This window comes from Equus quagga, chromosome 9 (genome assembly GCF_021613505.1).
Source record: "Equus quagga isolate Etosha38 chromosome 9, UCLA_HA_Equagga_1.0, whole genome shotgun sequence".
Lineage (NCBI taxonomy): Eukaryota > Metazoa > Chordata > Mammalia > Perissodactyla > Equidae > Equus > Equus quagga.
The window spans coordinates 95,663,092-95,687,751 of NC_060275.1; the positions used below are offsets into that span (position 1 = coordinate 95,663,092).

The 24,660-nt window shown below is 44.2% G+C and overlaps 1 protein-coding gene across 10 annotated transcripts in view; it reads right to left on the reverse strand.

Annotated features, from left to right (window-relative positions):
• Window positions 1-3,399: 3,399 nt before the first annotated feature.
• PDZD2 (PDZ domain containing 2) overlaps window positions 3,400-24,660 on the reverse strand; it is a 346,831-nt gene continuing 325,570 nt past the window's right edge. For all 10 annotated transcript variants that reach the window (XM_046671791.1, XM_046671790.1, XM_046671789.1 and 7 more), the window contains 6 exons: window positions 20,048-24,125; window positions 19,193-19,310; window positions 15,893-15,994; window positions 14,962-15,232; window positions 12,306-12,440; window positions 3,400-6,312 (listed from right to left, as the gene is read on the reverse strand). In XM_046671791.1, the coding sequence (XP_046527747.1) occupies window positions 6,146-6,312; window positions 12,306-12,440; window positions 14,962-15,232; window positions 15,893-15,994; window positions 19,193-19,310; window positions 20,048-24,125 (4,871 nt within the window). In that variant the 3' untranslated portion in view covers window positions 3,400-6,145. The remainder of the gene's footprint in view (window positions 6,313-12,305; window positions 12,441-14,961; window positions 15,233-15,892; window positions 15,995-19,192; window positions 19,311-20,047; window positions 24,126-24,660) is intronic.

Here is a 24,660-nt window from a genome sequence, read left to right on the forward strand (position 1 = left end):
TGTCTAGTTCTGTGGTAGTGGAGCCACTATTTTAATTATAGTAGTTTTCTGATAATGTTTTAATAGGGCTAGTCCCCCCCCTTACTATTTTTTTTCCCCAAATTCTTCTGGCTATTTTTACACGTTTATCCTACCAGACTTCAGAATAATTTTGTCAGGTTAGAAAAATTGTTTTGAGATTATGGTTGGACTTAAATTACATTTATACATTAGTTTGGGGAGGACTGAGATCTTTCTAGTATTGAATCATCTTATCCAAGAACAAGCTGTATCCCCCCATTTGTTTGAGTTACCTTTTTTGCCCCTTAATAGAGCTTTTTTTTTTTAGGTTTGCCTGTCCTTGCTAAGGTTAAATATATTTTCAGTTGCTATTGTGGTAGGTGTTTCCTCCCATTATACGTTCTAACTGGTTATTATTTATATATAGGAAAGCTCTTGTTTTTGGTGAATAATTTTTTATAGCCACCGTACTGAATTCGAATATTCTAATAGGTCTTTTTTTTTTAAAGATTTTATTTTTCCTTTTTCTCCCAAAGCTCCCCAGTACATAGTTGTGTATTTTTAGTTGTGAGTCCTTCTAGTTGTGCTGTGTGGGATGCCTCCTCAGCATGGCTTGATGAGCAGTGCCGTGCCTGCGCCCAAGATCCGAACTGGCGAAACCCTCGGCCGCTGCAGCGGAGCGCGCGGATTTAACCACTCAGACACGAGGGCCTCTGATAGTTTTGAAATTGCTGTGTTTCTGTTTACATGTACCAAACTATATAATGTGCAAATTATGATACTTTCGTTTCTTTCTACCTCATACCACTTTTTAAAAATTTTGTCTAATTGTATTGGCTTGTACCTACAGAAGATTATTATTCAACAATAACAACAGTGAACATCCTTTTTGTGTCTATTCCTTACTTTAATGGGAATGATTCTGGAGTTTTCCCACTAGAGTATGATGCAGGCTTTAAAAAAGTATCTATTGACACGTTTCACAATAATTTTTCGTTCTTTTTTTGTCCTACTAATATAATGAACTACATTTATCCATTTCTTAATTTCAAGTCATTCATGCATTCCTGGAATTAACATCACTTAGGCTTGGTATTATTTTTAAGGTACTACTAGATTCTATTGGCTAACATTTAATCAGGATTTTATTTGATTTATAAATTTGCTTTATCCTTTTTCATTGTATTCTAAGCATTCTTCAATGTCATCAACTTGGATTTCTGCAATTTGATTTGACTTGATGCTTCTAATGTGGCTTTGGTTTGGTAAGGTGGTCTCTTCAGTTTCCGTTCTTAGTTCTGTCAGATCCATATTAATCTCATTTGATTTTATCTCTTTTTTGATCTTGTGCTTCTTAGAAGCCACGTTCTCTGTAAGTACATTGAGAATACAAAACTGTGTTCATAATTTTTTGATTCCCAAGGTAGTCCTCCAAATTACATTTTTTTATCTGCCTTTTTGCATATTATGTTTCAACACCCTCCCTCCAGCTTTCCCAGTTCTGTATTCATGAGAACTCTTGCTGAACCTGATTTGTTTAGTGGGGAATGTGGAGGTTCTATCTAAGCCTGCCATTTGCCCGAGATTGGTCAGTGTTGGATCCTTTAGAGCTCTGTGTGTTTAAGCATTATTGAGTTCATTCCTTCGGATGAGAGGAAAGTTGGATACTAGCTGGTTTTAGTCTCTGTTGAGATACTCAGCTGCTTTGGGGGTTGTCGAGAGGAGTGTGGATTGGTGCTTGCTGTGACCTTTATGGGGCCACTGAGCTGCAGCAGCTAATCTCCTACTGAACAGTTGAGCCCTTTCATTGCAGGAACCTGTCTGGCAGGGGCTCCCCTCAGAATAGACCATTCCTTGCCTGTTATTCCTCTGACCTCCCTAGGCCGACCAGCTGCCTAGGAAAATTAAAGTGATCCCCCTTTTCACCTTCACCTTCCCTGCCATTCTGAGGAGTGGAAATGGCTCCAGTTCTGGGTGCTTCCTGCTGTTTCTGGGGCCTGCCTTCTGCTGTAATTCCCTTTCTCCAAGTTAAGGATTTTGGTGACATTCTTCATTTCATACCACCTTTGCTTTCTCTCATTCAGAGAGCATTGTATCCTATTTCATTGTTTGCCTTCAGTTTGGTCTTGGATTTTATTGTACATGATATATATGTAGTCTTCAACATTCATTGAATGGGTTTGTGGCTATTTCTATATTGTATTAAAATTCTAGTTTCCCTCTTTGTATTTGTTTCAGTGGGTTTGAGAGAGGAGAGTTATGCAAACAAGCACTCGCTTTCCCAGGAAAAAGCTCTACCCAAGAAGGGGTGGACTGAGCCAATCAGAACCTTACTTTTATATGGGGTATATGTGGAAAATCAGGCAGGCAGCAGCTTTTATGTCCAGAGAAATACTGTGATATTGAGTAGGGCCAAAATTATGATAAAAGGGCATTCATAGAAGGTTTCTAAGTAAAGGAAAGGTGTGAAGAGTTGGGGATAAGGTCACCAACTGGTGGAGGGAAGAGAAGTGAGTCTGCAGAAACAAACCCACAAACAGCAGTGGAGTCCTGTCAGTAGAGGGCACTGAGTGAAGAGCTGTGAACCAGAGTTCCTCCAGTCTCTGAGGCCTGGTCACAGGCCAAATCCCATTCTTGGATTTCTGTGAGATGCCACCTTGTCTTCCTTGGGCTACTCTAGGTTGGTGTCTGCATCTTAAAACCAAGAGTCCAAATAAAGTAGATGCTTTTTTTTCATTCTCTGAAGTGGGATCCCAGATCGTCTGAGTATCGGCGGGAAAGTGAGCAGGAAAGGGGTTTTGAGAAGAATGAAGAGCGTAGTCTTTGTGAAGAATGAGAGAAAAAACTGACAAGGAAACAAGTGCCGAATAGCATCGAGGGTCCAGTTGAGGTTGGAAACTATGAATTTATAGCAGCATCATTCTGTGGGGGTGTGGGATTTTCTCTAGAAATAGGCATGGAGGAACCAAGAAGTTGGCGAGCTGAAAGGATCCAGGATTAGCTGGGGCAAGGGAGCTGAGACTGTGGGCTGGACAGGGATGGCTGTGCTCTCCCATGGGGTCTAGGCTGAATAGAGAAGCGAACGAAAGCATGCAGGTTTTGATGGGGAGAAAACTGACCGTTGTCTATCAAGGGATTGGAGGGCTTGTTGAAACTGAAGACAAGAGGCAGTAGTAGGAGGAAGGGGAGTGAGATCCAGAAGGTCAGGAGGTTGTAAAAGCTTGGGATGTTTCATTTGAAGATTTTGGGGGGAGAACAGTTTTGGACTGTATCAGATCCTGAGTGTGGCCACAGAAAAGAGTGGTTGACTAGCGTTCTTTTGCCTTTGTAGCTCTCACCCATTTAGGTAATAATTTAGGTAAGCATATTCTACAAATACAGTACTAAAGAAAACAACTAGTAAGCAGTGTTTTATTTTTTTAAAATTACTTAAAAAAAGTTGTTTACAGACATGTGGATTTACATAACTTGGCGACAACATTTTTAAAATGTACAGGCTATTTCATATTATTGCACTTACTCTTTAATATATAAGGCATTTTATTTTACATAAATAAAGGATAATGTATAATATCATACAACAGGTGTGGTGCCAATTAAGTCAACCGTAAAATTAAATGAGATGTGTATGGGAGGATAGAAATGAAACCCAACCTACTTAAACCTTCACGGTATATCTTTGCAATTACGGTTCACACGTTATAACACATTTATCCCCATAGCTTATCGTGAATGACTGACCAGTTAAAAAACCAAAACAATGAAAGTTTAGTAGGACAATACCATTAGTGTTCACTTCAGGAAGTGTGGGAATTTATTAGACTAATTAGAAATACTAGTCATGCCTTGAACACTGAAGACAAATAAATAGCTTTCTCTCTTAGGGTCAGAGATAGTTTAGCTTTTGCTTCCTCCCTTGTATTCCAAGTGTCAGCCGGGGAACCCTTCCAGCAAGATCTACTAGAAACGGCTGATGACTTTAACATAGGTTAGTGAGCCAGGTCACCCTGGCACTCCTCAGATAGATAGGAGGATTAGGGACGCACAGGAGACCATTCCGTCGCTCCACATTGCTCTAGAATTTCCTGTCTGTTCACATAGGACTGTGCCTTCCCTACTAGTAGGCACAGTAGGAAGAGTGGAGGCAAAAAATAGTTTTCAGTGTTGACTTCAAATAGTCTCCCGTCATTTTGGCAAGAAAGCAGAAACCACAAAACTGACCCCAGAGACTTGAAAACAATCTAGCATGCATCTTGCACTGACTTCCTATCATAGTATCCTACCTGGAATTGTAGTGAAAAGTAGAAGCTAAATTAATCAGGTCTTTCTAGCTAACGCCTGTACTACATTCTCTTTTGAATAACCTGTTAAAAAATGAGAAATCTGGGTCACACCAGCCAGATATTTCAGTCCCACCTGAGAGACCTCTCTGGGCCAACTCCACGGAGGTTTACTGGGATTAGTCACTCAGAAAAGTGATGTACAAAGGTGACGGGTCAAGTACCTCCATGTTGGCGGGGAGGGAGTGTTAATGACCTCTGAGTTTTTTTCTCTAAGCCATAGACCTGAACTGTAGGTTATTTAAAGAAATCTCCAACAGAAAACCTTAGCGTCATCATGCACACAGGTATGCAAGCTCACCCGTATTCCCACGACTCAATCAGCTGGCCTGTGCCACCCGAGGATTTGGGTTGTAATATAGAGTTCGGCTCCTTGACCTTGAGAGAGGGCTCACCCTTGTTCTCCGTTTTCTTTTTCTCATTACATTTTGGTAGATGAAGCTGATGAGGGTTTGGGGTCTGAGAAGATACAGTACGAGGGGAGAAGAGGACCGGTACATTGAATGGGGACAGCTGCTGTGAAGAAGCTCGTGCTTCGAAAGGAGCAGCAGCCGGGACGGGTTTCACAAGCAGCGTGAGTCACAGCAGTCTTCTCTTCTGCAGGGAACCGTTGTTGGCAAAAGGAAGAAAAAACAAAAACAGCAAAAACTTCAGTCACTGCAGAGGTATATCATTACGGCCAGGTCAGGAAAGGAGATCCAGTGCTTAGAAATGTTACATTTCTTAAGCATGTTGGGAAACGGGGGGAAAACCACCCAAACAAAGTCTCCTAAAAAGGATGTTTTAAGCTTCTCTGTTTGGATTGTAAATATAATGCCTATGTTTATAAATCCAAGGGCATTAAAAAGATATTTGATTTTAAAAATAATTTAGTTTCAATTAGTGGTAAATATAGAAATGGAAACCCAGTGACTGTGATATTTTTGCCCGCTTTTGTGTTGACCAGTCTTGAATTCAGGCACCTTATTCAAGACAAGTTCCAAACTAGATGCAAGGTGCTTTCGGAGCTGGAACTTTCTGCTTACTCTAAGCAGCGAAGTTCATGGCTATTTCATACATTTATCAGAACTGCCTTACGACTTACACTTTTAGATTATGATCGACACTTCATGGTGATCAACAACCCACTGAGTTGAACTCTGCATCCACACGTTGCACATTACACTCACTAAAAAATATTACTTTCTGTATCTCGCTTTTTTCATTTTCGGATAATTCCTGAGCTCAGCCTAGCCATTAGGTTATAAGTGATTTTTTTTTTTCAGGGTAACATACAGACCTACAGCTCTTTCCATTGAATGTGCCTAAAAGCATTGTTATTTACTTACAAAATTCTATAAAACTACAGTCCTTTCAGTTGTGACATTTGTGTTGCCCCTCAGACTTCACTGGCTCCCTAACTGCCAGGATTGGGTATGTTGGGAGAGGTGGTGCAAGAGGGATGTGAAGGTCTGGCAGAATGTTTCAGATGAAGAAGGGCATGTCACATCTGTGTCCCCATCAGTGAACATACAAGGTAGGGACAGGCACTGGAGCCAGTGAGCCCCCCAGCCTAGGAGATGAGGAGAGAGGCTTCCAGAGTTCTGCTCCATTGCTGCTGCACATACAGTAGGTCAGCTTTAGGTATAATGAAAGAGTTGGAGATTTTCATAGTCCTCGCCTTCACCAATGTTTCTTTGTTGTTTCAGGAACCCATCGTTGAGAAAAGTCATTCTGGTTTGCTAAAGTAAGAAAGGAACTGAGAAAAGGAGACTCTGGTTAAAAAACATAAGCACTACTAGTGAGTATCACTCCTAGCGCCTGTTTCATGAGGAATTCCTGTGCTTTCTAATTACTAACTGCACAGGTCCCTCTGGGACAGACTTCATAATATTCCAGGCATCAAAGTGCATGAGCCCAACCAGAGGTTTCCCGTTAATGGCAAGAATTTCATCTCCAGCTTCTATTGTTCCAGCTTGTTCAGCTGCACCACCTGTGAGAATAAATAGAGAATAATGGCTTGGTACTTTCATAGTATTCAAAATAAATTCCAAGTAAACTAAAAACAAAAATGAGAAAAATCTCTAAGTGATAGGCCCATATTCTTAGGATAAGGGAAGTACTTCTTAAACAAGACACACAAAGCATATACCCTTAAAAAGAAATTCGACTACATAAAAAATTTCAAATCCATAACCACTTTCCCCCAAAACATAAGCAGGATAAAAATAAGCAAATGACTAGGGGAAGATATTTTCAATGTATTTAGTCAACACGGGCTTAATATCTAAACCAGATAAAGAACTACAAATGAGTAAGAATACAAAAATAAAGGGAAAGTTGAGCAAAGGAAATCAACAGCTAAAATCCAGATGGCCAATAAATGTAGGAAAACAGGCTCAACTTCTAATTGTTAACAGATAATTGGCTGATAGAAATCTGAGTTCTGAGAATCAGTGGTTATATGCTCATCAGTGACTGGAGATTACTTAATTGATTCCTTAGCCACAAAGCTTCATATATTTCTAGAGTCCAGCTCTGTATATGTTAGAGCAGATTTATGAGCTTTGAGAAAAACACAGGTTTAAGCCCTCTTTTATTTACTTTCTTACACATAGACATGTAAAACAATCTCACTGAAGAAGAAATGCATGCTGGCTGTGGAGGCTTCTTAGCATAGAAAAAAGGAAGTTGAGAGAGGAAAATTCCGAAGTTAGGAAAATAATTAATTTTCTCACATCTTAATTAGATCTCAAAAAACTGAGCTGTATCTATTTCATCCTAAATATGTGAAAAATGTGAAAGATTATTTGATATCTATACAATGCAATTATTATAGTTGATTATAAAGATTGATAAAATAATAAAAATATAGCTGGGAGAAAAGGATAAGTTCAAATCCAAACCACTCAAGGACAAACATGTTTTATGTTGTTAATGATAGAGGCAGATACTGTCATTAGAAAACACACGAGCCCTCCCCAGTGCTCTATGGTGGGAGCAAAGAGATTTAGTCCCAGTCACTGCTTTCTCAAGATAGACATTTTTGGAAGAACCAAAGCACTGTTGTTTTTCATAACTAATTATACCTGTGTTAGTATGTGTACCCAATGTCCTGCTCTTCTAGGAATATTGACTAAAGGCCCCAAGCAGGTTATGTGAAACCTCAGAATTCTGTGAGCGTTCACCTGAGTGTAAGGATGTTGGAGATGGTTCCAACCAACCAAAACAGGAGCCCGAGGCTCAGTGGAAAGTGCACTGCGTAGCAATCAGGCTGAGTTTTAACTGCGTCTTTCATCTCCAATATTTCTGATTGGTTCTTCTTTATAGTTTCAATCTCTTTTGTGAAGTAGCTCCTGAACTTGTTGAATTGTTTCTCTACAGTCTCTTTTAACTTGCTGAGTCTTTTGATGATAGCTATTTTGAATTCTCTGTCATTTAGATGACAAATTTCTGTGTCCTCAGGACTGATTTCTGGGTACTTGTCATTTTCTCTCTGGTCTGCAGATTCAATATAATTTTTGATACTGCTAAAGGGCGTGATTCTCTTTTTGTGCATTGTGGTATTATTTGGTTGCATTTACTGCCTACTGGCCACTGTGTAGGGGTCAAGAGCTGTGTATTCTGAGCCCTCTGCATTCCCCCAAGATCCCAGGCACTGAAGCCAGTGCTGGGTGAGTGAGTGGGTGCTTTCCTCTATGTGCTCTTGGGGTTTTCTCGCTCTGCCCTCACTATCTGCTCTCCTGGGGTGTTGGCTTAATGAGATCACCCCCACGTTAGCTTTCACCTCTCTAGAGGCTTTCCCCTAGGCTGCAAGGGCCCTCAGGGATCTTTGATGTTCCTGTGAACAAATGTTCCCTCCCCCGTTCCTTCCCTCTCGGAGGTGGCCCACGGTCCTGGATCAGTCTTTTGGGGAGGGAACAAAGTGTTCCCTTACCCTGTTCCACCTCCTCTGAGCAGGGCTCCAGTCTCCCCACCCTCTGTCATATGGCGGCATGGGTCTCTCAGATGTCTTTTATGTTGTGTTTGGATGTCCTCTGTTGGAGTATGAACTTCTTTTTCATTGTATGGTGGAGGGGAGAGATTCCTGGGACGGCTCACTCTGCCATGGTGCTGACATCACCCCCCCAAGACTGAGTTTTGGTTTCTAGTTCAAGACTTCAAGTGAGTTACAAGTTTGTCTAAATCTCAGTTTTCTCATCTGTAAAATGGTGATGTTTAACGTCTGTCTTGTTTCCTCACTAGGTTGTTACCAGGATCGACTGAGATGAAGTAGATGAAAGTCCTTGATGAAACATCCAGTGTTGTGTAGACCAAAGAGGGTGCCTGCTTTCAGACTACTTTCACATATATATATAGATTTAACTTGCTTCTTGAATGGCTATATAGTTTTCCGTTCTAAGAGTGTGATATATTTTACCTATCTTTCTGCTACAGATAGAAATTTAGTTTCCATTTTAGCAAGCATTGCCAAATATTTCCCCAAACAGATGAACCAATATATACTTCTACCAGAAAGTATGAGTGCTCTCCTCTCTCCATATCCTTGCCAACACATCGGATTATGAGATTTCTTATTTACAATCAACCTGACTTAAAGAATGATTCCTAATAGTTATAATTTTCACTCAATAACTCACATAAGTTTGAGCACCTTTTCCTGTGTTTCTTAGCCATTTAGGTTTTAACTATTTTTTTTTGGTGAGGAAGATTGTCCCTGAGCTAACATCTGTGCCAATCTTCCTGTGTTTTGTGTGTGGGATGCTGCCACAGCATGGCTTGATGAGTGGTGCATAGGTCCACACCTGGGATCCCAACCTGTGAATCTCGGGCTGCTAAGTGGAGCATGTGAACTACTACACCACTGGGCTGGCCCGAGGTTTTAGCTTTTATCAATTTTCTATTCATTTTCTTTATCCAATTTTTCTCTTTATTTTGTAGTTTTCTTATTGAATTATAGTTCTTTATATATTTTGGACATTAGCCTTTTGTTGATTAAATACATTGCAAACATACTCAGATATTTTTATATTTGCTTATGAATATTTTTGCCATATAGAAACTAAATGTTTTATTTATTTTTTCTTTTATATGTGCTTTTTGTGTTATGTTTAAGTAATCCTCCTATAGTATTTTTAAGTAATGGTTATTACTGATGTATAGGCAATTCTGTTGATTTTATATGTTGATTGTGAATTCAGCGATTTATATTGGCTTCACATTTGATTCTCTTAGATTTTTTCAATCAGGAAGAACATATAATTTGCCAATAATGACAACTTATATCCCTATATTTCCAATCTTTATACTTCTTATCTTTTTCTTGGCTTGTTGTATTACTGATATTCTTGGTAAAACGATGAAAAGAGAAACATTTTAATAACCTTTACCTGGATGGCTGTCGCTTCTCATAGGAGGTCACAAATAACTATTTACTACCTTTTTTCATAGATAAAATCCCTGACCTTTAAGAAAGCTGTAGGGAAATAGGATATTTGATTCCTTTATTATTCAAAGAAATTTTTTTGTATTAGATCAATACAAGAAATCAAGTATTGCTATATTACTTTTGGTGCTTGAGCTAAACGGCACAGGAAAACAAGATAAACAGAAAACCTGTACCTGTTAAATTTGTAAGTACAATCATGCGTCGCTTAACGATGGGGACACATTCCGAGAAATTCCGAGTTTGTCATTGTGTGAACATCATGGGTGTCCTCACACACACCTAGATGGTATCGCCTGCCACACACCTCGGCAACATGGTACTAATCTTGCTGGACCACCGTTGTATGTGTGGTCTGTCGTTACACAGTGCATATTTCATACATGACTGCATGAAATAAAGGTAAGAAGATGAAATCTTTGGACAGAGCTCTGAGCCTGTGCAAAGAAACTAGATTTACTAGTCTTCAAAAGAGTGAAGGGAGGGATCTACTTATATACAGAAATACTTGGATGTCTTCTCCCAAGAACAATCTGCAGGCTTGCACACAATAGCATCTAAAATGCTGGCATGTTGAACAGGTGCTTCTTTCTCCCTCCTCTGTATCCATGTATATAGTCATTTTCGTGCATTTCTAGCCAGGTGCTAGACAAAGGCCAAGAAGTCATCCAGGACATCGTCCCTGCGCTGCTGGACTAGATCTGGAGGATGCTTCTCTCCTGGGGCTTCTCCCCACTTCGGTGCTGCACATTCCATGGGATTTCCAGCCTGGCGCCCCTCACTCTCCCTGGGCTGAGCTTTACCGGCTTCAGCGTCTGGTCTTTTGGCCTGCAGGCCTCGGACACCTTTATGGGCCGTGAGCTTCTTGGCCTGCAGAGGCTGGAAGTCCTGTGACTGACTCTGGTGGCAGTGACTCCAGCTGCCTTCATTGTGTGTATCTGAAATTACCTCTGTTTGCTATCACTCGTGATAGTTTGGCTCTTTATTCCTTTGTGCTACAGTCAGTATCTATGGTCTCTTCTATCTTGATTTTTATAAATTCTCCTTTCATAAGGATTTAATATACTTTTAAATTGTTTATTAATTTAAAAAATATATTTGCATTTTCACTAACAGGTTTTGTGTGTGTGTGTGTGATAACATACCTGCCTGGTCCCTTTCTTTTTTTTGAGGAAGATTGGCCCTGAGCTAACATCTGCTGCCAATCCTCCTCTTTTGCTGTGGAAGGCTGGCCCTGAGCTAACATCCATGCCCATCTTCTTCTATTTTATATGTGGGATGCCTGCCAAAGCATGGCTTGATAAGCAGTGCTAGCTCCACATCCAGGATCCAAACTGGTGAACCCAGGGCTGCTGAAGCAGAACATGCGAACTTAACTAAACTACTGTGCCACCAGGCCAGCCTCTGCCTGTTCCTTTTGAATACTGTTTGTTTTGGTCTTGTGTCATGGATACTCTTCCTGCTTTTATTTTATTTATGTTTTAGTGAGGAAGATTGGCCCTGAGCTAACATCTGTGCCAATCTTCCTCTTTTTGCTTGAGGAAGATTGGCCCCGAGCAAACATTCCTGCCAGACTTCCTCTATTTTGTATGTGGGACACTGCCACAGCATGGATTGATGAGCAGTGTATAGGTCCCTGTATAGGTTAGTATAATTATAAACAATATAATATATATACATGCATGTTATATATAATACAAACTAACGATATTGTTTGTTAGTATTAAATATTAGAAATGTTACATTTAATAGGATGTATTTATATATAAATGTATGTATATATTATTAGTATTATATTAAACATATTAGCATATTAAATATATTACATATAATAGGATACATAATATATATAACATACATGTATATACTGATATTGTTAGTATAATTATATTGTTTATATAATTGTTCTGCTTGGGTACCTGAAGATTTTTGAGAACTGTCCAAGATCATAAAATGAATTATCAAATTATTCATGAAGAGACCTCCTATCTACTGACTATTTCAGTGCTATCTACTGCTCCCACCTTACTTTTCCTACAATCTGGTATTTGCAGTTTTAAGTGACTGCCATCTTGGCTGATGTTAAGACCCCTGCCTGGTAGTTCTGATGGCATTTGTACGTAGTTTGGTATGTTCACATCCATAACAGCTAACATTAGCTAAGGACATGCAGATAAGAACATGGAGGTAGGGATACAGCATAGAGGTTAGGGGCATAGACTCCAGAGCCAGGCTGCCTGGGGTTAAGCCTGGTTTTGCCACTCATGCCTGTGTGACCTCAGGCGCTTGCATAACTCCCCTGTGGCTCAGTTTCTCCTTTTATAAAACAAGGATAATAAGAGTACCTATCCAATAGGATTGTCACGTGGACAACATGAGTTAATATGTGTAAAACGCAACAGGGCTGATGCACAGTAAACCCTTTATTGTCACAAAGTGTTAACATTTTAGATTTTTTTAAGCAAATTTGATTTCCAAATGGCAGGCACTGACATGCACAGAAGGAAAACAGATGGCTGATTAGGTTTTTAGGACGTTACCTTTGTACACTCTTTTAATGAACAGTGGCCCATCTCCAGACATGGACGATTTTCCTCCATCCAGACTCAAGCCCAGCCCAGCCGAGGTCTTCAGCACTTCGACGCACAGAGCATCTCGTGCAGCTGTGCTTCTCCCTGCAGCAGTGTCGTTCACAGAGATGAAAATGACGGGGATGCTCAGCACCTGTGCAGTCCCCCAGATTTGCTACCCCAGCCCCCTCAAGTCTGCCTTGAAGTGCTGATAGCATTTGAGACCAGCGTTAGGGTTGCCCTCCCAGATTTGGAGCTGCCCTTCTGGCTGTGTTCCTGCTGCACTTGCACCCTTTGTTCTTCTGAGCACTTTCTGCAAGCATGGAGCATGCCTGTATGCCCAGGCAGAAATCCCCAGAAGCCAGACTGCTCTCATCGAGCCCTACACATTGTCAGTGCATGTCTCAGTGAAGACAAGTCACACTTGGGGAATCAAATTCGATTTCCTGCCATCCCTGGCTGCTGATGGCAGCAGAGCATCAGTCTGGCACTGAAAACCTGTAACACCCAAATGCCAGGCCTCGTGAGACTGTGATCATGGATTCCGAAGCCCCCTGGGACCACATGGAGCTGCCTTCCTTCCCCCTTCTGCTTGCTCTGGTGAGGGGTAACCCAGTCTCTGGGTGTCTGTCTGCATCACACACCAGCTGCCTTCACTGCCATCTCCTCGCTGCACCAGGGGAAGAAATGTTTCCATGGTGATGCCTGCTCCATAGCAACAAACTCGCGCCTACTTCGCTAGTTTGAAGAGGCCGGGCTGGGGTCCATCTCCGGTCTAAATAGGGATTGTAAATGTGCCATTTATTTCCCTGACTTACACACTGCATCAGTGGAGGATGTCTGACTTGACTGGAAAGGCGGTGCACTTAGTTGCTCCGGAGGCAGGGGAAGGACCACAGACAGATTAAACTGCCCACTTAGGGTTGAGGCCATGCTAGCTAGCATCATTGCCTTCAGACATTACTGTGGTTTAAAGAAGGCCACTCCACATGGTCTAAAGGAAATTTACTAATAGTGGGAGAAGCATTTTTCAGTAGGTGATTTTACCTGCTGTTAAACAAGAAAACGGGCCCATTACAATGGCTCTCAACTCTGGCTACATAACTGGAACCACCTGGGAACCTTAAAAAGATGCTGATGCTGGGCCCCCACCTCCACCTCTCAGAGTGTCTGCTATAACTTAGCTGGGGAATTTCCTGGGCATCAGGATTTTAAAAAGCTTCCCAGGTGCCGCTAACATGCAGCCGACTGCATGAAGCCCCAGGTGAGATGCTCTCAGCACATGTTAAGGAATACTTGCAGAGGATGAGGTAGAGCCTCGGGCAGGGGGATCTTGAGGAATAGGACGGACTATGAAGAAGTAAGTTTAAGCCCTGAACGTGCTTACAGTTTGATAACTCTGTAGAGTGTGGTTCAAGGCCAGATGCTCTGAAGGTGCCACAGGAATACTTAATGATTATAAACGATGGATAGCCTTCCATATCTGAGTTGATGAGTCATAAAGATTCTGGAAGCTGTTAGGATTAAGTGCCAAGTGGCTTCCTTTGACAGGTTAAGTTTCCAGGATCCCAAGGAAAATACACCAAGCAGTTGCGAGAGTGCTGGGGCAAAGGTGAGCATGACCAGGTCTGATGACTAAGGTACTTCCCTATATTGGGAAGGGCTTCAGCTTTCTAGCAGAGTGAAAGCAAGACAATGGAGCAGAAGGAAGACTGAGAACACCCCTGACACTGGAGGCATCTGGACAAGAGTTGCTCATTTCTTCAACGCAATCAGTGCCATTTTCAGCAAAGTCATTACCGATAGCTCAAGCCATGATGAAGCCACATTGAGCAGAGGGAAATTCAGTTACCCATGACTTTATCAGGGAGAGATGCTGAGAAGAAACAAAACTCCCCACCCCAGAAGGCAGTGCCTTGACCTGATCTGTAGACTCTACTTTGCCCTCCAGACTAAGGAGATGTCACTCCTGAACTCCAAGGGAGAGGACACTACAGGAGTCTGAAATAGTTATCTGAGGGCAGTAATCAGCCTATGCTTCAGAAATAGAAGCAGGACTTAAGTACTTAGTATGGCTTTCTGTGGAGCCCTAGTATGACAGTATGGAGGGCACATAGAGAATGCGTTTCTGAACCTCTCTTTGTAATCTCTTCTTGTTGACTAAGGCTGCAGTCTCTGTTTTAAACATTTTTGCCCCCTCATTTCCTTATGTTCTTCTAAAACAGGAAAGCATACAAACCCTGATGTTTCCCAAGGACAAAACTCAGTTCTGGAATTTGTCTTTCAACATCGATTCCCCCATCACAACAGTTTCTTGTTTTACTTACCAGCCACTTAAGTCTTAACAAGAGGATGTAAATCTGAAAGGGTTTCCTCCTCAGCACATTTAGAGAAGCCGTCAAGCAGTCATTTTAAATCTTCAACAGTGTGGCTTTAACTACCGGGTTTTGTTTTTTTTTAATAACTTATTTGTAACACTGCTTTTCCAAGAAGCATCCACAAACACTAGACTTCACTACATTTAATTTCTCTGACCCAGATGGTAGTGATTATTTTCCTTCATGTTCAGCCAGAATCTACTCTCCTAGCTGCTCACACCCTGCTGGTTGGTGAACTGACATCTTACCCATTCCAGGTTCCAGGAGGATGGTCTTCCTGGACAGCAAACCCTTCCCATTGGCCGTGGGAGGCTCCTGCCTGGTGGAGGGCCTGGGCTGGTCAGTCCCTTTCTTGATGACCACGAGGACATCTTTGTGTAGCTGTGTCTGGTGCAGAACTTTCAGGACGTCCCCGTGGGCTAAGCCAGCCAGTGAGGTGCCATTGATTGACAGAAGGAAATCCCCTCGGTTCATAGTCCCTTCCTGAGAAGCAGCCCCCTGAGAAAACACCCTGTGGACCTGAGATAAGGAGAGGACATAAACCAATTCATTTATGACCTGTAGTAAAGGGTAGCTGCAAATCTGTAGTAAAGGAACTTTCTAATAGCAAGTTTTCCAAATCATACAAACACTTGGCTTATCAAAAACATTCAGTGTGAGGAATGGAATTACACATGTCAGTGCCAGCATCTCAACATATTTTACTCCACTTACTCCTAGCGTCTGACATGTGCCTGGTGCACCACGGGGCAACAAGAACACAAAGATGCACAGGAAGGTCTTGTCCAAGGAAGGTGGCTCCCTAATCTCAAAGGCCTCTGAGTGATATAAAATTTTAGGTGGTGGTTCTTGATAAGTAATTTCACCAGCAAATGCAGGTTTGAATTCTCATGTTTTTCCACTTCTTAAATATTTAGGTGAATAAGAGGATACGGACCATTTGCATTTATTTATGTTGGCATCTAACAGGTCACTCAGCCTGTACCTCAGTCAGCTATGTGTTAAAATGCCTGTCTTTGTCAATGCAAATAGTACGTATTCACTTTTCCATTTTTGTTTTGGTAGCAGGGAACAAACGCCAGCAGTGTTTGAACTCACTGTCATGAATTTTGTTCTGATCAAACACCGAGGCTGCTTCAGCACTGACTTTCCTGAGAGCTTCCTGACATCATCACTTACCACAATTGGTTTTGGCTCCACATCTGTTCCTCCTGCCACACTGAATCCCAGACCTGAGCCTTCTTTTTTATTCAAGACTATGAAGCAAACATCTTCTTTATTCTAGTAAAAAGAAACAGAAAAAAGTGTATTCCTTGGGCCAAGAGGAATGGAGTTCTGATGTAAAGCCTCCTGTTGCACGGCAGAGCTTGTCACCACCAACCCCAGTGCCTCTTCAGGAGCTTTCACACAGGACTGGACTCGGAGGAGCCCTGTCTCCACCATCCTGCATCCCTACTGGGTGATGCCTATACAGAGCTGAGGGTCCATCCTGCAACTACAGAACCATGGGGAAGGTGGCCACGAAACAGGCAGGACAGGGGACAATCTGGAAGCCAGTCTAGCCATTCTAGGCACCAAGATTGTGTCTTCCCAAATCTCATCATAGCACATAATTTGATCACAAAGGGAATTCTGTATCCGACGATTCTTTAAGTCTGCAAATTCAGCAGAGCCAGTTTCAACAATAGCAGAGAGAGTAGTGTCAGTGCCAAGAGGCAGGACAAGAGCACAGTGAGGCCATATGTTTTATGTCCCTCTCCCCCCATGTTCAATTCATTGGATTTCAGGTGCAGTTAACAAACGGGTAGTCATAACATCAAAGCATGTTAAAAAATATAAAGTACATTAAAACTAATTGTCAACTTGTCTTGTGATTAGAACATTCTTAGTAGTGTCCTAGGGTTAAGTAACAAAAGACTGTCCTATCTTTCAAGCATCAATCAAAAGATACCTTGGAATAGAAGGTTTTAAAATAAAAAATTAGCTGGGTTAATTATTCAGGATTTTGTCTTCCGTGAATTCACCCACATCCTAAGTATGAGTCGGCAACATTTCAAAGATCTGCATTGCTAAGCTTCCCTTGAAGTGATTTATAATCCAGCAGTTCAAGGTGTTCTCAAACACAGCAAGAGAAAAAGAATCTAATAATAAACCCTAAGGATTGCTTTCATGAGAGAAAGTGAAAATGTTGAAAGAGAAAACCAACTCTGTATTGTGCTGGCGAAGGAACCCAATATTTAAAAGAAAAAGTGTATACTTCTGAGCCAGCCCTGATGGCCTAGTGGTTCAAGTTTGGTGTGCTCTGCTTCCGCGACCCAGGTTCAGTTCCCAGTTGCAGAACCACACCCCTCATCTGTCAGTAGCTATGCTGTGGCAGCAGCTCACACAGAACTAACAACTATAATATACACTATGTACTGGGGCTGGGGAGGAAAAAGAGGAAGACTGGCAACAGAGGTTAGCTCAAGGTGAATCCTTCCCAGCAAAAAAAAGGTGTTCTAATACTAAGTCCTAAAGAGTAATCCCAAGCATTTTACACCTCTCTAAAGTTCATTCAAACCAAGGGTCCTGCAGAACTTTTGGGGGTTGGGATTTTGACTTCATGGGCAAGTCTAACCATATTCAGTGGTTAGAAGAATGATGACTAGGTTTTCTCAACAAAAACGGGAATGTGTGGTCTAGCAAATGATCTTTGTGTAGCTTCTGGGAGGTGACATTTGATGTCGAAACAGGAATATTCAGATATTTGAATGCCTTATTGGAGCAAAGAGACAGAATATTTGAAAATGGGACTCTCCTGCATTCCAGGACATTTCATCAAAATTTTAATGTATTGAAACTATTTTTTTTCCAATTGTGTTTGAAGATACAAGTGTGCTAGAAGCTGACTGTGAGGCCAAATCTTGCCTCTCTGACAAGCTTAGCACAGCATCAGGGAAGCCCAAGCCACCACTAAGAGCTCCCCAAGGTTTGGGCATATTGAATTCAGGAGACCCGGGCTTGCTTTCTGTCCCTCTCTGACCTCTCACAGCAGCCCCAAAAGAAAGCCAGGGGAAGTCATTTTGTGTGGTTCCACATTCAGCACCTACAACTCATACTCATTAGGAAAAAAGCAAGGCAGGAAACTTCTGAAGGTGGTAGAGTAAGGACATCTCTACCCACTGCTCCTCTCTGAAATCAACTGAAGACAGTGAGAAAATAGGGGAAAAGAAGGCTGCGTTCTGAAGAAAGTAGGAATGACCTTCACCATCAAAGGACAGAACCTGTCTGGTGGTGAATGTGGGAAACCAGAGCGAGGCCCCAGAAGATGCCCCTATGTGGCGTTCGGCATCCTGTCCACAAAAGTCTTCAAGTTGTGGTCCCTGAAAATGTGCATCTCGTTTGCGAGGCTGGTTGAGACTTTTTGGTTTTCTCCTTTTACGTTTTATTTAACACTGTAAAATGTCTAGAACAAAGGGGCCCTGGCGTAACATGATCCCATTGTGCCACCTTGACTGGAAATCCAGAGTAAGACTTTCATGCGTGAAATGCTTACTTCTTGTAACAAGCTGAAGGAGGAAGGAAGATGATGAAATAACTTTTTGACTGAAAATGAAAAATGCTGGACATCTCAAGGTGTTTAACTACAGAGACCCAAACCAGTGGGCTGAGACTCAGAAGGGAGTGGAAGCCAAAGGGAATCGGTCTCCATCCCGTCTATCCTGGCTCACTCCTTGTTAGATGCCAACATCACAGCCCTTCTGGGTAATATTAGAACTTCTGGAACAGTGTTCTTAGATGATATTAGTGACCCAGGTATATTACTACTCAAGAAAAACTGTTCCTATTTGCCTTTTTCTCTAAACAGAAAATATTCATTCATTAGGGTTTAAGTCTCTGTGGATGGTCCTCAGAAATTAATGTTGTTCTTCAGAAAAGTATTCTAGATATGAACTCCTGGTTTCTTTTGTTATCGTTTCCTGTCACATCAAACTTACTGAGAGACTTTATTTGCGATGACTAGCTTCTTTGTCTGGAACCCCACACATCAGACGCTCTGACACCAGGGGCCAGGGCAGGGCTGCAGTCGTGAGCTCTCCTCCCCCCAGCAGGTGGCTCCCTTCACAGGTAATTTATGTCCACTTAGGCGGACAGAGGTACTTGTGGTCATTCCCCAACGTTTCCAAGATGCCTCGTTCTGTTTTGAGGACCCCCTGCAGACACACTCCAAATGTGGGGGGCAGGGAGGATGGTAACTAGTTGCTACTGGGGAATGAAGACAGCAGCTGCACCAATGTAGCACCTAGAAATTCAAGACAAGCTCCAGCTTCTGAAGCAAGATACAAGGGGGACAAAAGTCAGGCGGGCCTGTAGAGCTCCCAAAGAGGGACCCCGGGGGAGAGCTCTCCTTGGCTCTCTGGGCTCGTGGCACACATCTGGCACACCTGGCACTAACGTGGCAGCGGTCTCAGCCTCCTGTGTTTTCTCTAGTTCACTCACCTCTGATTGTGCTTTCGCTTCCTGAATGAGAGTTAGGATGGTAGACTTTGACCCCAGTGATGACAGAACAGACTGTAATCTTTGCTGGTGTCCCGCTGAGACTAGGAGTTGATCCAAACTAAATAATATAAATACATTGGAAGAACATTAAAGAAAATAGCAATTCCTCCACTTTATAAGGATGCATTTAAATGATCTCCTTTCTACTACACTGTAGGTATTTTCAGTGGGAATGACTATGCATTCAGGGATCCCTCTAAGATATTAGGGGACCAATGTCGGAATTTTAACAGAAAATTTCTGACATTAAAATATATTCAATATATGGGCTCAAGTGAAACATTTTAAAATGTCAGAAATTTCCTGTTTAACTCTGATCTCCTTCAAAGGCCCGGATCCTTCCCTGAGGGGCTGCCTTCTGGTGTTCCCACCTCTCTCTCATGGTGCTTTTGCTTAAAGTGCTGTGTCCTACAGGAGCCGCTCTTCAGAGCAACGTTCTGGCAAACACTTCTCCCTGCAGGCACTTTATTTTTCCAATGATGATATTAAAAACAAAGGGGCCAAAAAGAATGTGGTGTCCTGGATTGGATATTGGAATAGAAAAGGATACTGTGGAATTTATTCAGTGAAATCCGAATAAAGTCCGTAGTTTGGTTAATTGTGTTGTTCCAGTGTTAACTTATTTTTGACAAACGGATGGTGGTTATGTAAGATGTTAACTTGGGAGGAACTGGGTGAGGGGTACATGGGAATTCTCTGCACTCTCTTTGCAACTTTTTTAGAAATCTAAAACTAGTTCATAATAATAAAAAAATTTATTTAAATACAAGGGGGGAGGGAGGGACAGATACTTACTTAACTGACCAGCTTTTTCCAGAAGGGAGATCCCGGGTGGTTTCATCCACAGGGGCTGAACTGGGTACCCGTGGCTCACTGGCTTTAGACCTGCTTCCTCCTGGACAGGCCTTGTCCCCACCCTTGATGGGGCATGAAAGGGCAGTGGACCCACTGAGGCCTCCAGCAGGGGAGCCAAGCGACCTCCTGGGGACGATTTCCAGCTCAGTTTTGAAAAGCATGGCAGTCGGTCCTGCTGAGAAATCCTCGCTGCAGAGCTTGTCAAGGTCGGGCATGCTCAGGGCTCTCAGTTCCTGGAGCTTCGAGCGGGATAAAGGCGAGGGCTGGGTATGGCGCACCGAGGACTTGTTCCTCTTGATGGGAGAGGCTGGGGCCCCCATTGGGGTGGGAATTCCGGAAGAACCAAGTGATTTCTTTGGGTCCGAGTCAGGGCCCTTGTTACTGGCCTCTGCTGCATTCTGCTGGGAGACCGTCAAGGTCATGCTGGACGGGGACTTGGTCATCTGGGGGATGAGGGTGCTGGCTTCACTTTGGCTTTCGCTGCAGGAGCTCAGGCTGCGTCTCAGCAACCTTGCTGTTGAGTCACTGGGGTGGCTGAGGCTCCCGGAAACCACGCTGCCAGATGACCGTCTCCCAACGGGAGGCTTGGAGCTCACTGACAAAAAGGGGGACATCCCTGACTTGGCCACGGGCCGGTCAGAATTGGCCAGGTTCTCAAAAGACTTGATCCTCTGCTTCACAGAGAAAAATGAGGTAGATTCATGGGGCCAGTTCTGCTCAGAGTAGTAATGTCTTCTGGTGACTTTGATTTTGTCTGTGACTAGGCAGCTCGTTTCCTGCCCTGAAAGGACATCCCCTTCCTCTGATGGTGGAAGGTTCCTTGATGTCTCCAGCAGCGGCTTTACGCTATATACACCCTGTCCATTAACTAGGCCAAGAACACCACCCCTGGATGCCTTGGCCTCAAGGAGGCCACTGCTTGTCACAGGGACCTGGCTGTCCCAATGAGAGCGACTTGGGCTGTGCAAGGAATGCCCCTCCCGTCCAAAATGGCTTGCAAACTGGGCTGGCATGGAGTAGGTTCTGGTTGCTGGCCTTGGCATGAAGTAGGGATGGTCCTCCAGTGCCGGGCCCACTGCTGTGCCATTCTTGGCCATTCCTAGGGAGTTTGACATCTGGCTTGACTTCCCCTGGGAGGCATCTGCCTTTCTAGGAGGCAGCTGTGGGGAGGAGGAGGAAGCAGCCAGTTTCACCATGCTGAAAGATGGCTGCATTTCCTGCTCCACCTGGGAGGCCCGAGGCGTGAGTGATGAGGGATGATTTGGGGACGATTCCACTGACTGGTGACAGAGTCTAATTTCACTCTTCTCCTGACAGTTGCTCTGGGCCAAGAACCCTCCCTGTCTGTCACTTTCACTGGGCTTGTCACCACATGCAATCTTTGGCATTCTTTCAGAAGAAATTTCAACTATTTTCAATTGGTTTGCTCTTTCTAAAGGCTCACTAGCAATTGTTTTGCTTTCTTGGTCACTAGTCACCTGGGGTTGGCCTGCTTCTGGTGCTGAATCTGTTTGGCTGGACACACACTGCTCACTCTGCCCAGGAGGTGGGACCTCCCGCTTGTTCACTGCTGTGGATGTGCTGCTCCGGGATGCTGCGGGACCTGCCCCCGAAGCCACAGAGGGAGCCTTGCTTTCCGGTCCACACTTCGGAGATCTGGGGGCGGCTGGGCAACCTCTGTCGGGTTCTGAGTAGAAAGTGGTGTGGAACCTACTGCATGCACCTTGCTCAGGAAGAGTCCTGGGGGAGGTCAGGGGTGAAATGAATGTTCTGATGCTTGTGTCTGACACCGAGGGCTTCAGTGACCCAGAGGAGGCCAGGGGTGGCTTGCTCTCCAGCACACACTGGGGAGACGTGTCCATGGCTGCAGCATTTTTGTCAGGTCCCTCCTGCTCAGCTATGTGGAACTGGTGTGACGCTACCTTAGAAAGCATTTTGTGGGAGGTCTGGGGTGAAATGAGGGATTTCCTGTGGTCCATCCCAGCAGCCTTAGCTGTGTTGGCAGCAGGGGCCTCGGCGCTGACTTTGCTCTTGCTTTTGATGCTCAGTCTCTTCAGCTTAGGACCAGATTTGGGTTTCTGACAGTTATTTAGAAGGGTTTCCACCGAACTTTTCTTAGGTGAGTCTTTATTTTCAAGATTCAGTTTCAGCTGCGAAGGGCTGTTAGGCACAGCAACCCCCTTTTTGTGGCTTGAGCTCAACACTGGACTTTTGGAGTCAGGACTTCTGGCTGGCACCATGGATGGCTCCTTTTCAGCTTTGCTCTGCGAATGTGTACCTTGGTTATTTTTATTTATTTCTTTAAACCAGGCCATGATGGGCCTCCTGGAGGTCAGTTTTGGTTTCTGGAGCGAGTCTTCCAGGTCTTGACTTTCGGAGATGTGTAGGTTTGCCAAAACAGACTCTCCAGCCTTAGGGACATCCACACTAGAGGAGGACTCATTTTCAGTTGCATTGCCATTTGTTTCTTGTGTTTTCTTTGGGGTTTCGTCATTCAGCAAGTCATGTCCCAAACCATTTACCATGTTAGGAGGGCTGAGAGTGACCGGGGGGTTATGAAAACGCCTGGCAACTTTAGAAGGCTGCCTGTTCTCCACAGCTGAGCTAGCACTGGGGGCTTCCACAGTTTCTTCTTCACACGAGGGCCTGTGGTTCTGTGAGATCCTTGTGTCTGCGTGAGAGCTTCTATCCAAGAGAGACGAGGGCCGGGAAGAGTTTGGGATTGAAGGGCATGCGGCTCCTGGCACGAAGGAAGCTCTCTCACGGGGATGTCCCACGGCTTCGCTCAGAGCACTGTGCTGTAATGGCAGAACTTTGGCGACCGCGGGGCAGGGTGCAGCCTGGGCAGGCACAGGAGCCGCAGTTGAGGGTGGATTGGGGGACCCATTTGTGGAACAAATTTCAATTTGCTCCTCCTCTGACTCTATAGTATCTTCCTTGTGAGAAGACCCATGAGGACGAGGAGGTGACCAGTTGTCCCTGGTGGATGCTCGTGGGGCTTCACTGAGCGAGTCAGGGTCAGAAGATGAGTCCTCAGCATCGCCATACATGGACGAGAGAGATGGCTCTGTGCTGTCGCCGAGGCCCGACAGGGACAGACTGTCTTCGTGAAAACTGCTAAAATTTCTAGAGTAGCTGCTCAGAAAGTTTTTGTTCACAGTAAAATGTTTGTCAGGATTAATAGAATCCAAAACTGAAGGCTGGGAGGCCCACTGTGGGTGAGGGGGTTGCCCAGCAGCCCAGGCCCTCCTCAGGGTGGGGGTCTGGTTCCCCATGCCTGGCTCGGCCTGGCGGGACCCTCCACCTCCAGCTCCTGCTGCAGGTTGACCCTGAGAACTGCCCTCTGGACTCGGCTGGTCCCCTTTCTGGGGAGACTGAAGTCTTGCTTCAGAAGCATCCAACTCCTTGATGAGTCTGTCGATGTCAGTCACAGGGCTCCCTCCATTCTCCCTGGGGCAGCTGTGTCCCAGCTCCTTGTCACACCCCTCCTGGGCCTTGTGAGTGGGTGATGGCCGGGCAGGGCTGGCCTGCGGGGCCCCCTCAGACGCAGAGTCTGTTCCCTTGAGCAGAGCAAACTCCCGGGCGTTTTCTGGGCTGAGGGTTCCTGTCGTCTGCAGGGCCTTGCTGTGGTTACCTGGAACCCCTTGTCTCTCCTCCTGGGACGTGAGGAGGTCTCGTGACAGGATGGCACTGGCTGAAGATGCTCCCTCTGTCTCAGGTCCCCCTTCCGTGTAGGCAGCCACCTTCCTGCTGGTGTCGGGTGAGCTGGCTTCTGGGGCTGCTGGGGTCTTGCTGAAGTCAGGACGAGCCGTTGGCATCTTCCCTGGGGATGTGCTGCGCTCACAGGCGGGTCTGACTCGAGGTACGTCCTCAGCCTTGGGGACCCTGGGTGACGCTGGCTCTTTGGGGTCCTCACACTGCCTGACTTGCCCTGCGTCCACGGAGGCCTTGCTTGGGTCAGGAGGAGCGGCCCCCTTCTGCTCTAGGGAAGGGACGAGGTCTGGGGAGCCGTCCAGGCCTGTGTTGAGAAGGTAAACAACAGGTGGAGTGGTAGGGAGATAAAGGGGGAAATGTGAGAAAACACAAAACCTCTGAATTTAAAAATGATGGAAAATTGTAAACAATCTCATTTTTTTGGTCTTTTTTCAGAAAGACATTACACAGCCTAAATGTAGGGCTTCTTGTCTCTAAAATTACAGAGCACTCACATCCAGCAAATACTACCCTGCTTTAGACGCTCTAAAATAACCCAGACTGGCTGGCAGAATGAACCTTTGTTTCTGCCCTTTTTTCTCTCTCTTGGTTATTTTTAAGGATGGGGGACACCAGAAATCCTTTGCTTGAGTTTCTTTACACCATGCATTCTCTGATGGCAAAAGCTGCAGGAGTCAGGATATTGTTCTACTGGATTCTTAGCTTCCCGTTGATTCTGCAGAGCATCTGGCTGATCACATGTGGGCTTAGCTCTCATCGTGGGTTTGGCCACAGGCTGTGGGTTGTGAGCCATGTAGTAAAGTATGAAACAGTCCAAGTGGCGAACTTAAGGGACCTAC